General features: G+C 38.2%; 1 protein-coding gene across 5 annotated transcripts in view; it reads left to right on the top strand.

Moving 5' to 3' along the window:
• The window catches only part of PPARGC1A (PPARG coactivator 1 alpha), a 660,339-nt gene that overhangs the window by 551,921 nt on the left and 95,632 nt on the right, over nt 1-12,786 (top strand). Inside the window, exon 1 of one of the 5 annotated variants that reach the window (XM_060299210.1) lies at nt 10,876-10,984. The exons of the other annotated variants lie outside the window; for them this stretch is intronic. Coding sequence (XP_060155193.1) covers nt 10,937-10,984 — 48 coding nt within the window. The 5' untranslated portion in view covers nt 10,876-10,936. Of the gene's footprint in view, nt 1-10,875; nt 10,985-12,786 lie in introns of those variants that run through there. 5 annotated transcript variants of the gene reach the window in all.

Here is a 12,786-nt window from a genome sequence, read left to right as displayed (position 1 = left end):
TTCAAGTGCCCAGTAGCCATAGGTGGGTAGTGGCTGCTGCATTGGACAACACAGTTTTTTAATGTATATGCCAAGGTATATACTTTAATATATACAATATATACTTTAATATATAATAAGTATACTAAATATATAAATAAATATATATAACTATATTAAATATAAATATTTAATATAGTTATATATATAAATATATTAAATATATATTTAATATATAAGTATATGCCAACTTTTTAAATGTATATGCCAACATAGTTTTTTAATGTATATGGATATCCTTACACAGAAAAATTACTTGAAATAAAAAAAAGCCTCAACTATCTAAAACAAAATATAACATACCCTTTATGTCACTTTATCAATTTAAAAAGTAATTGTATGATTGATCACAAATTCGAGAAGAGTATGAATGCTAAGACAATTTAGTTAATGGGCCACTGGTGGCAAAATTGACTTTATATTGAATTGTTTTGCTCCTGCGGCTTTGTTTTCCACTTTTACCCCATAGATATCATCATTTTAAAACATGATTTGCTACTTGGCGGATCTTCTCGAATTTGCAAACTCATGGTGTCTTGTCAGTTTTCAGGCACCATATGGATGTCTTGTTTCTTAACAGAGAAACTCTTGAAAGACTTTTGGCTCAGATCACTTTTGTGGACAGCAACATGGAAACAAAAACTGTTCTCTGCACTTACTCCTTCTGGTCTCTTTAGAGGTAGAGCCAGGTCGAGGCTGGTCTGAGACTGCTTTTCCCTTCCTCAGGTACAGGCACTTGGCATCCCCATAGTGTGTACACTCGTAGAGAGTTGGCTTAATGTAAGACTTCGAAAGAAAGTCTGCTCTGCTTTGCTTTCAGGACTTTTTTTAGATGGGGGAGCCAAGCAAAAAGCAAACCTATGTATTTATTCTACTGGTGTTTGATGTTCAATGAGTTTTAAGTATTGGTATGTGAATGACAGGTATCATTACTGTGTACTTATTATATGCTAAGCACTGGGCTTGTATACATCTCATTGAGCCCTAACACCGATCATGTAAAGTAGGTATTTACGTTGCCATTTTCACAGCTAAGAATGAGAGGTCTGATAGTTTAGGTAACTTGCTTGGGCTCACACAGATAGATACCCAGTGGCACATCTGCGCTGACTGATCCCAAAGCTTATGTTCTCACAGAAGGGGACCATTGTTTTCACACCAAGTCAGTGACCCCCTTCAATAACAAATTTTAAACCAACGGCAAAATACTAAAGGTATAGAGTTGGAAGTTTCCTTCACTTCATTCATTTAGGAAATACATTCAGAGATACCTAATCCTATCCCACCTTTTGATAGAAGATAGATCTAGAAAGGTGAAATGGCTTTGTCCAAGGTCAACAAACAAACCTACACATCGGATCCCTTGATTCCTACTCCACTCTGGTTGTCTATGTGATTTACTGGATTTTTGAGATAAATTGAACATTCAGATTTTTTTTTTTAACAGAAAGGTAGCAAACTTTAAAACTTGGGAGTATAGAAAGACTTCTTTCTCTTTCTTCTCTATGCTTTTTAGACTTTTTATTAACATATAATATGAATACCAAAAAGTGCATATATCATAAGGGTTCAGTTCCATGAACTTTTACTAACTGAACAGACCCATGGAACTAGCACTGCCAACAAGAAATAAACCATAACTAGCTTTCTGGAGCCCCTTCCAGCCTCCAACCACCACCAAAGGCAACCTCTATCCTGACTTCTGGCTGCATAAATTAGGTATATCTGTTTCTGTACTTATTTGTATAATGACTAGCGTAAGTACGTATGTACTTTTTTGGTGTGTCTGGCTTCTTTTGCTTCACATTCTGTTTGTGGAAATTATGTACATTTTGATGTGTACTAGAAGTTTATTCATTCTCATTGATATACTTGGCTATACTTTTGAAGTAGAAGGACCTCAACAACCATAATATTGTCAGTGGAATTAATAAGTTTATTGAACATTAATTATTATTTAAATTGCTTTTTAAAGAACATTATTAACCACAGTTTCATTTGATTCAGTCTAAAACAAAATCACAAAGCTCAAATATGGAGCCTTAACGGTTGCAGTGTAAGGTACCTCCCAGCAAACCTCTCTTGTTCTGTGTTTTTACGCAATATTCAACATAGGGTAATACAATAGGGAAGGCAAGGAGGGCACAGTCTGAAAATACCCACAGGAGATTGAATAGTTGGAGTTCCCACTAAGGAGCTTTGTATGGCTGTGCAAAAGGTTAGGTGTGGCCTATTTTTAGGTACCCTACATGGAAATGGATGTACTAAGATGGATGGTAGGAACTTACACCTCAGGAGTTGTCAGAGATTTTTGTTTTGAAAAGAGGTAGGAAAAGACTCCTTTCTGATCTTCTGCTTGGGGCAAAGTACAATCTGGGCTCTTTAAAGAATAATCAAGCTTCTGGACTGTTGAAGAGGGAAACTTGTAAACTGCCTTTTGGAGACTGTTTCACAGGCCCAGAAATCAAGCTTTCTTATGTTAGTTTTCTTGTTGTTTCTTTTTTCTGGGTGCAAGAAAACAGGAAGTTAAATCTGTCCTGCTGGAGTGTCCAGCACTGTTTGAGCTGGTGGTCTGTCAAGGCTTTGTCCTTATTGAGTTTATCATTCACCTGGTCTTACTTTGCTTACTCCATTGTTACCAGGGCTCCCTCTCCAAATGTCCTATTAGGGAATCTAGTGTGGCTGCAGCTGGGCTATTCATTCAGCGCTAAAGGAAGTTCTCTAAGTTGGTGATATTATTTGGCTCTGAAGCACAGATCTTCCTCCTGATAAATAGGGTCATATGTACAAAGAACAGAGCTAAACAAGAAAACTCGATAACTCCCAGTGATGCATCAACTATATACCTTGTGTTACAGAGTTGGTTTAATATATTTGCTAATAATGCCAGGATAACCTATGTTAGGCATTTGTCCTTCTTTTCTGCCTCCACACCCTAAAGTAATATCTCAGATGATCCTTCTCAAATTACAAAAAAAAAAAAAAGGTAAGGTCTTCTTTGACCCAATACCATGAGCTGTTTATTTAACGGGGGGAGTGCTCTGGTATTAGGAGGCAAAAGTGTTACTCTAAGCTCGTATTTCCCTAGACCTTATTCCTATTTACAAAACCTGAATTTCGGATCCATCCTCTTTTCTATCTTCTCTCTCTGGGTAACATCATTTCTTACCTGTTGTAAAACCAAATCACATGTTAGTATGTAAAATTGCATCTATATGCAGGCAGAAGTGAATAGTCACTATCATATCAGCTGTGTGTTTTTCATCCTTACTATGCAAGCAGGGACTTGATCTTCTACGTGACTTGTACCATTTAATAGAATTAATGATAAACAAGATGAAAGCTTGCTGTTTCTCTGGGGCAATGACCTGGGCTTTGTAAGAAATCCAGGTCTGTAGAAGCTGGTCTTCTTAACAGCCAATATTCATGAAAGTATTATGTTTCACCAGTTCTCATCTATTCTTTTTCTGGAATGGTTAGGAAGTTAAATATCCATATTGCTATGAAGGTGATGAAGCTGTGGTTTTTCAGCAAAGTTGAGCACCGGATACCTTTCCTGCACACCCTCCCTGATTTCTAGTGCCTTTGTACAATGAGACATTTGGATTCACCCCGTGCAGAGAAGTCTTCCCAGGTTGCCTGTGTTTGTCAAGGCAGATACAGCATTGCGTTTGAGAGTTGACAGGGATCTTAGATATAATTGAATCCGGCCATCTTTGTTGATAGATAAGGAAACTGAGGCGCAGAATCATTAAGTGAACTGCCCAAAGTTGAATTGCAGGACCCATGTCCTTCCTACGATCCTTGTCCTTCTCTTTTGGGCTAAATCAAGATCCACAAAGTCACTCTACTTATCAGGAAGACCTGAGCCTCATGTAATCACTTGATATCTCATGAACTTGGCCTTGGTTCCAGCCCCGTCAACCATCTTCTCGTGAGAATTCTTAATGGTCAAAATAATGATCACCCAAGTGTAGGAACAGTGATTTGCAGGAAAGGCCCATGAAACTGCAAGGATGCTAAGTCGAAGAGACTCATAATACAGCTTCCATTCCTGTGGAGATAGTCAGCCTTCCAGGGGGAAGGAGATGGGTCAAGGTCTCATGTGACATTTGGAGAACCCAGAATGAGCTTCTTGCCCAGGAACAGGGCTGCAACATGACAGCATTTATACAGGTGGCTCCCCGTTTTGGAACAGATTGTGGTCCAGAAGTTCACTTGCAAGTCATTGGTTTGAAACGTGGACTGCATTTTCCCCATCCAGTCAATTTCCGTGGTCTCCAGTAGAAGCCATATCTCCAGCACCTCTTCCCTTCTTCCTTCTAGAACTGCCCCTTCCTATTCCCTAGTCAGTAACAATCCCTTCTTGAGAAATTTTCTTAATACTTTAGTCATAACATTCTGAAAGCATTTACTATTTTTTTTCTTGGTATGTGCTTCTGAGCTCCATTAGATGCTAGAAGGGAATAAAAAATATGATTAATGAATAGCTGCTTTTGTATAAATAACTGAAATCCCCTTAACCCTACCAAGGATAATTGCAGTTTAGAATGGAATGTTTGTTTCACTTAATTGATGAAATTTCAACTTGAGAAAGAAAGTGAAGATGGCTGTGGCATCTGGGTGTCAGTGGTCTGGGCCCACCTCTGAGGCAAGCTAATAGTGGATAGCTTTCCTCTCCCTATAATTCGGAACTCAGAGGTTTCTCAGGGTGCGAGGTAGTGACTTCTCTCAGCTTTGCATCCTGAGGGGAGTGGCTGTTAGACTCGATTTGATAGACAGAAATGGCTTTCTTTTAAATATATGATAAATATTGAGGCTTATATTGGATGTCAGGGGCTATTTCTATTTGCTACATTCCCTGTATATTAAGAAGGCACAGTTATAAGTCTGAATCTCTGTGTTTCTTTTTAAAATGAATAGTTTTTATTCTTCTTCTGAATATAAAAGCTATACATATTTAGCATAGAAAATTAAAAAAATTACAGAAAGGCACATATACCCCCTTACATAAAGGCACATGTCTATTAAACACAAATTTAATAGAACTTATGTCATCGGCCACTATTAACACCTTATTATATTTTCTCCTTATCCTCTTAGCTCTTCTGTCTTTCTGAGCGTATATTTATATGTAAATTTGTTGTGATTATAGTTTTTTCAAACATAATTTTAAACCTTAATATATTTTGAACATTTTCTCATTATGCCACTAATGTATTTCACAACAGTTTTTAATGATAGCATTGAATATATATACATAATGAATATATGTGTATGAATATATATGAGTTTATATATATATAGTGTTCCATTATTTATTTTGCTAGGCCATTATTGTTGGACATTTACACTGCTTTCAAGTTTTCAATAGTGTAAATTATGTAGCATTGACTGTCTTCACACTAAAAATCTTTGCACATATCCCCCTGTTTTTTCCTTAAGATGAACTTCTAGAAGTAGAATTTCTGGATCTATGGGGATGCCCATTTTTAACGTTTTTAACACATACTGCCCGATTGTCCTCTAGAAAAATTTGTACTCATTTATAATCTGACCAGTAGTATTTGACATCTGTTTTTGATTGAACTGCTAAATGTGGAGGTCCGTCTTAGAAGTGGTCTTCTTGATTAAGAATATTTCCTCAAAAATCCTGTGTTTACTTGGGCTAGCAAAAAAATAAGATTTTATATAAGGTATCACAAAATTTAGCTAGACCTTAAGCTAACTGCTTCCTAAGATGAAAATTTATTTCCTTTCTACATCCCCACATTTTTAGGATATAGATTCACTCCGCTAGAGTAAAATTCAAATACCAAAGCACTGGAGAAATCCACAACAGAAACAAAAGCAAAATAACTAAAACCCTTCTGAATCTTACCTGGTGGGATTGAAAAAAAGAAAAAGAAAAAAAAAACTTCACTTATTTAATTCTTCCATTTCAACAATAGTTGAAAATACAATTTTTTCTCTACAATCAAAAAAAGTTAGGCTCATTAAGACCCCAGCTCTAGAAATAAGTACCAAACAGGGGGAACTGTTTGACTAACAGTTTTATTCCAATTTAATAATTTGTGTTTCTACCTGAGGTTACTCTGGCCTTCAGTAACTTCAGTTAGGGGATAAAATATCTCTCTTACCAAGTGAATTATGTTATTGAGTTTCGATAGGACTTTAAAATTTTAAATAATAACAAATTTAATAAGATATGATGTGCTTTATTTTCAGTTTCAGTAAAAGAAAATGCTAAATAATCCTATTGAACATTTCTTGTTTAAATAGTCAGTAACTCGCTGCATTATAAATGAATTAACCTGAAATAATTAAGGTAAATGAAAATGTCTATAAATGCACAAATACAACAGAGTTAAGCATCAGACGAAATCAGATTTTAACCATCCTTTTATTATCTCTTATCTGTGGGCCTAATAAGCATACTTCTTGCCTTATGTTTAGATTAGTCCAGTTGATTGCAATTTGGATTAATTTGCACATTATTTTTTACTTTAATGTGAAAAATGCCAAGAGCAGATTTTGAGATCCACGTTAAAATACAGGCTCAGTTGCATAGAGCTGGTCAGCAGAAGGTTTCGCTGGAGATGAGACAGAGGTTGCCGAAGTTGTCTAGTTTATTAGAAGATAAAATAAACAAATGCTAGGAGGCATTAAAGCCGACTACTGATTTTCCTCTGTTTCCCAAATATGCTTAGTTCACAGTGCCATCACCATGGTGATTTTGTGTAAAATAAGACTTCATTTTAGAGTGGGTATAGGCTAGAGGCCTTTGTTATACCCTGCCCTGCTACCACCTTCTGTGCCCTGCACAGCAGCCGCTTCAAACACGTCCCAGGGGCTCAGAGCACGTGCTCAGACTGATGCGGGGTTTCAGGATCAGTTAGCCCCTCTAGGAATTAAAAGCCAGCAATTGAATGCCCGTTATCAATGATTAACTTTAAAAATATTAGGCATTCTGGGCAGATCCCTTTCCTTTCTATGCAGGCAGCATTCCCAAGAATGTTGGTTTCCAGCTACGTAGACAGTCTCTAGGTTATTAAGTTGCCTCGGGGGACTTTGCTGTGCTTTTGATTTGGGAATGAATATTATTCTTATTATGAAACTTTAGTTCTTCCTAGAAGGGTTTTCAGAGATCTGTATGCTCTTTTCAGCTGTTATCTAAATCCTGGCTCTGTCTTATTTTTCTCAGTTATAAAATGGGTACACAGATCATCTTTATTGGGTAGTTTTGAGGACTAAATTGATTGAAGTGTGGTATCTAAAATGCTAATCTCAGTGTCTAGCCCTTGTAAGCTCTGCTGTATATTTTCCTCCCCATTTTTCTTCCTTATAAACTTTTCGCCTTAAATTTATTCTTATGTAGTTTATTGTAAGCTTAGAAAAACACATGAGCAAAGATATTTATACTAGTAGCTCTTCACTTCTGAGTTCTCACCTATGTTCAATAATGAGATCAAAACCGATTGTCTCTGCTGTTGTCTACTTGGGTATTTGGGTTTGATGGTGTTTATTTTTTATAAGTGGCAGATGTCTGAAATAGGCAGGGCAGCAAAAGCCTTGTAATCTGGGGCAGGAGAGGGGAAGGAAACTCAAACATCATGTACTTTGTCAAATTTTTTTCATAGAATTGAATTCTTCTCTTGAAGGTTTAATTTCTCTCTTGTTATCGACTTTAAGGATAGATACTCTTGCCTCCACCAATGTTGGAGTCTTGGGGAACAATGACAGAACTACTGAAGGGAGAAATTCCATTGGGGTGGAATCCAGGCTCTGTGTAGATACGGAAAATTATGAGCACTCAACAGATGTTAATAAATACCTCCTTCTATTGTTGAGACAAAATGGGGTTGATTGGGTGTGAATTTAATGGTTAGTGAAAGGACCTTGTACATAGAAAGGGTGTATTTTAAGGAAGACAGGAATCGGATATTGACCAAAATAGCATTGTGTTTTTCATATCAGATTATTCTGTGTTTTTAAGGTCTGTCATCCCCCCAAATTGTAAGTTCCCTTGTGTTCATGACATTTGCCTTCTTAGCAGCCCTTGCAGTACATTGCTGTGGACACAGTAAGGTTTCAATAGATCCTTGTTGATTGAAACCAAACATTTGGAAATCTTGGAGGCAGAGTTGATGAAGGGGTGAAAAGAGGGCTGCAGGGAGAAAGGAAGAGAAACAGTCAAGGCCTGAGGGAGAATCAAATATAGAAACATCCTGGGAAACCAGGAAAGACCAAGGTTGGTGAGCAACTAACACTTTATGTTCTCCTGAGAAAAGAAAAACTGGACAGAAGAGAAACTTTAATCTGAAGAGCTAATTAACCAAGTTATAAGACCTCTAGAGTATCCCTCTCATTAGAGTTGTAATTTTGAGACCAAAAAAACAACAGTGGAAGGTACTCTAATTTTCCCCAAGAATCTATTTAAATTTTTATGTGGACAATAATAGAAATTTGAGGGAAAAATTGCAGTATGCTGGAGTTTATAAATCATTTCAATGTTTTGACTCCTAACTAACCCTCTTCGTGATGGTAAGAAGAAAAAGAAAATGTATGTATATATAAAACCACCTTTGCTTTCAGTGGATGTGCTGATTTGATTAAGAAAAAGTGGAATTAGGCGGCAAAAAGACAAACAAGAAAACCCCGATAACATAATATGAACAGGTTAAATATTAAAAATAATAATACAGAATGTTCCAGTGTAAAGAACATCTCTAAAAGATAGGATTAAAAATTATATATATATTCACATAAATATAATGGATGCCTAGCATTCAATGAACACAAAAGTATCAGAGAATATCACGACACAGGGATCACCTGATAATAATGAATAAACATCAGTCTTCTCGGTCAAGTGACCAATATTATTTCACAGTTGACTGTGTTGAGCACAGAGCCAATGACCTCTGCCCTGCATTTTAATAATTTACTGTAGTTTTACATTAAATCAGAATATAATTGTGAAGAAAATTAGTGTTTCTTTGTGGGGAGTGCAGAGTAATGCCACTAATTGCATGTATAAAAGCCTTCCTGAGGTTGTATTTTCCTGTTCTTTCTTGATTTGGAAAATTAAAACTATGGTAATTTTCCGCTATTTGTAAGAGGGAAAATGTGCCAGTGAAATGTATTCAGCTAACTTAAAACGTCAAAGCTTTTGGCCATCGTTTTATGTCCAGTAACGACAAACTGTCAATTTCCTCACATTATTCAGGAATATAGTAGCAACTTGTTGCAGATCTCAGAGTAGACAAATTTCTTAAAATAGATGTGATCTGAAAGAAGAAACAGTCTGATGTTTTTTGGTTTGTTTTTTCTTTCACTTTAATATTTGAGTAACTTTATATTTAGAGCAAATCACCATTCTTTTCCTGATAAAGGAATGGACAATAGCGAATTCATTACATTAAACTTAGTAGAATAGGAGATTAAATGAATAGTGCTTTAGAATCATTTTTAAATACCTGGGGAATTTTTTTTTTCAGATGAGTAATTATCAAGTAAAAGACTGAGTTGGTTTTTAAAATATATGGGGTTTAAAATTTTATAAAAACATGTATATTCACAAATATATGTCCACGTGAACATCACTCTGGAACTTGGAAGGGTTAAATCCGACCTCTGTGGTGTTATGGGAAGTGTTTCCTGGTGTTGTCTAGTACCTTGAGTTTGTTATGGATTCAATATGTAGTGTCATCATAAAACAGTTGAACCTGCATTAGCCCTCATTGTCTCAGGCTAGAAGCTGAAAAATTCAAAGAATGAAAAAGCTCAAGAAATGAATATTTCTGCTAATGGCATGTCGGTATTTTTCCCTTACTCCATGGACATTCTTGATCTCAAAGGTAAACTGCACAACCCAGGGTACTAGGGTTGGAATCCAGTGTTTATTCAAAAAGGCACCCTAAGGCAGTTGCAGAGGAAATGCTACATGTATGAAAAAAAAAAAAGGTAGCCGGGAAACTAAGCTGATCTGGGCAAAGCGGCAGCGACTGTCTTTACTAACACTTGTTTTCTGAGAGCCTATGAGAGAAATGGAAATAATTAGAAGGACCCTGAAAGGGTGGTATTTTGTTGCTTGTTCTCCTTATATGGAGCAAAGTAAACTGCAGTAACACTTCTCGGGAGCTGGTATTCCCTACTGCCACAGGGACAGCAGATTTCTGGGTAGAGGAGTTTGTTTATACCTTAACAAATACAGGCTGTTTTGTTGATTAAATAAGCAAAAAAAAAAAAAAAAAAGAAAGAAAGAAAGCATGCCCCATTCTCTGTTTTGAAACACTTCCCCCAATTAGAAAATGTCTCATAAAAATCCATCATGTGATAAGATCTTGCCTTAGTCCCAAACCAAGTCCACTTGGATGTCTTCAAATCTGAGTTCTGAGGGAGTCCACATTTTAGCTCAGAATGTAGTTACTCTGTCATGAAACAGAGAGCTTTGCCACTTGCTTGTTTTGGAAGGAAAATAAATTAAAAAAAGATTGCAGGGGATTTTAGTTATTATATGGCCAGGGCTCCATTTAGAGTCGGTGGCATTCAAAGCTGGCTTTAGTCACAGCATGATGCTCCAAAAGTCCAAGTGTTTCCTTTCTTTCTTTCTTTCCTTTTTTTTTTTTTTTTTTTAAGCGTTACTTCACTGAGGCAGAGGGCTGCCTTTGAGTGACGTCACGAGTTTGAGCAGCTAGCAGCACAGGAGAAGGGAGGCTGGGTGAGTGACAGCCCAGCCTACTTTTTAATAGCTTTGTCATGTGACTGGGGACTGTAGTAAGACAGGTGCCTTCAGTTCACTCTCAGTAAGGGGCTGGTTGCCTGCATGAGTGTGTGCTCTGTGTCACTGTGGATTGGAGTTGAAACAGCTTGACTGGCGTCATTCAGGAGCTGGATGGCGTGGGACATGTGCAACCAGGACTCTGTATGGAGTGACATCGAGGTGAGGTGGGGCTGGGCTCAGCACTGCAGCCAGGACGGAAGCTTCCCTCGCAATGCAATTATTCCTGTAAGAGGGGGAAGGGCTTGGGCTTGGGCGAGGAGAGGAGGCAGCAAAGTAGCCCCGGCAGGAGCTTTGGGAAGGGAATCTCAATCTTATCTTAACTCCAATAAGTTTGCTATTTTAAGGTGGCTCTGAGATACCGTGAACAAATCAAAGCTTAGCTGCTGTCATCAGGATCTGTTGCAGTTAGAAACTCTTTCCATGTGCCTTTGGCTCTGTTTCTACTCATATGCAATATTTATGCCCTAAGATATTGATATGAATCAGAAGCTGAAGTCTTTCCAGTGGTGTTTAGTGGCCTGGTTGGAAAAATGCCATTTCTATTTATAATAAGATGAAGATAAAAATATTAAAATAGATGGGCTCAAATCTAGTCAGTTTTGACTCTAGTCTGGATTTTTTTCTTCTTCCCTCTCTGTTCATCAGAGAACTCACAGAATCCTAAATAATCCTGCTGGGCTATTTTAGATTGCTTTTCCCACAGAACACAAAACAACAAAGCTGGTTCCTTTAAAACTCCTCTATGTGGTTGAAAGCTTTGGCCAGTAAAGGAAAAAAAAAAAAAAAAAAGCCTTACAGTGCAAGGTTTTCCATCAGCGTCAGTGACAGGGAAGCCAATGGTTAAATCTCTCTGTACCACGGAGAGCTGCCTGAAGCCGGAGAGAGAATAGAGTTTATGCAGGACTGTGTGTGGAGCTGCTCACTGCTTGTGTAAAAATAGATGGCAATACATCAATTCCACAGTCTCTGCTGGCTACAATTCATACAGGGGGGAAAAAAGCGAGCTGGTTTCCTCGTAATCTCTGGAGTCTAGAGTGACTAGCGGGGGGGACGGAGGACCGCGGCATGTTCGCATTCAACACAATGGAATGTTCTCGGGAAGTTTGGCCAACTTGGGAAACAAGCAAAACTTTCTGTGGACTCTGGTGAGATGGACCCGAATTGAATTGCAGGGAGGATCTGAGCAGCTAACAATGAATCTGGCAAAGGGCTGGGAGAGCTTCCTCTGGGAAGCTGGGGGCACGTAGGGTAAGGGGAGGATCAAGGGCTACACGTGATTTGATTAAATAAGATGTCCATGTGGTGCTGCGATACACATCTAAAGTGAAAATAATTTGGCCAAGGCCGTCTGCGAATGCATTTTTCCTCTCTAGTGAGGCATGCCCTGGATCCTTAACTCTTCGCTGGGCTGGCAAATGCTGGCTCCGTTTGCCCTCTCTTGCCTTGGCAGATATATATTTGCAGATTGTAACTGTTCTTCTCTTGTTGTGATTTCTTGGTAAGGTGGAAGAGTTATGGATAATTCGTACGTCCTGCAGCTCTTACGACTCAGGGCTCTAAGTGGCTTCAAAGTCCTAATTGTCTTCGAGTAGCTGGAGTATCCTGCGGGCGGTTGTCTGGCTGGCACTGTGGGTCTCAGCTGCTGCAGTTTCATTTTTCCATCATGTATTCTTCCTGATGCTGCTAGGAGTTGATTGAAGAACTAGATCATATGGAAATAGGGAAGATTTCCTTTCCTCGTCGGCATTCCTGCGGTCATTTTCAAATAAGCGTCAGAACCGTTTAGGACACCGGCTTTTTAATTTTGTTCTTAAGGAGGTGAGGTCTCGGGCTAATTGTCCAGCCGTGGATTGAGTTGTCGGTCAGCTGAGACGGGCCAGTCGCTTCTCTATCGCGCTGGAGGCAGCAGGCTGCTAGCAGCCCAGCCTTCGTGGTGGCAGCCCTGGGAATCACCTCCGCCA

The sequence above is a fragment of the Globicephala melas genome, chromosome 5 (genome assembly GCF_963455315.2).
Source record: "Globicephala melas chromosome 5, mGloMel1.2, whole genome shotgun sequence".
NCBI lineage: Eukaryota > Metazoa > Chordata > Mammalia > Artiodactyla > Delphinidae > Globicephala > Globicephala melas.
The sequence above is the reverse complement of the archived record's forward strand: the minus strand, read 5'-3'. Positions and strand labels throughout refer to the sequence as shown.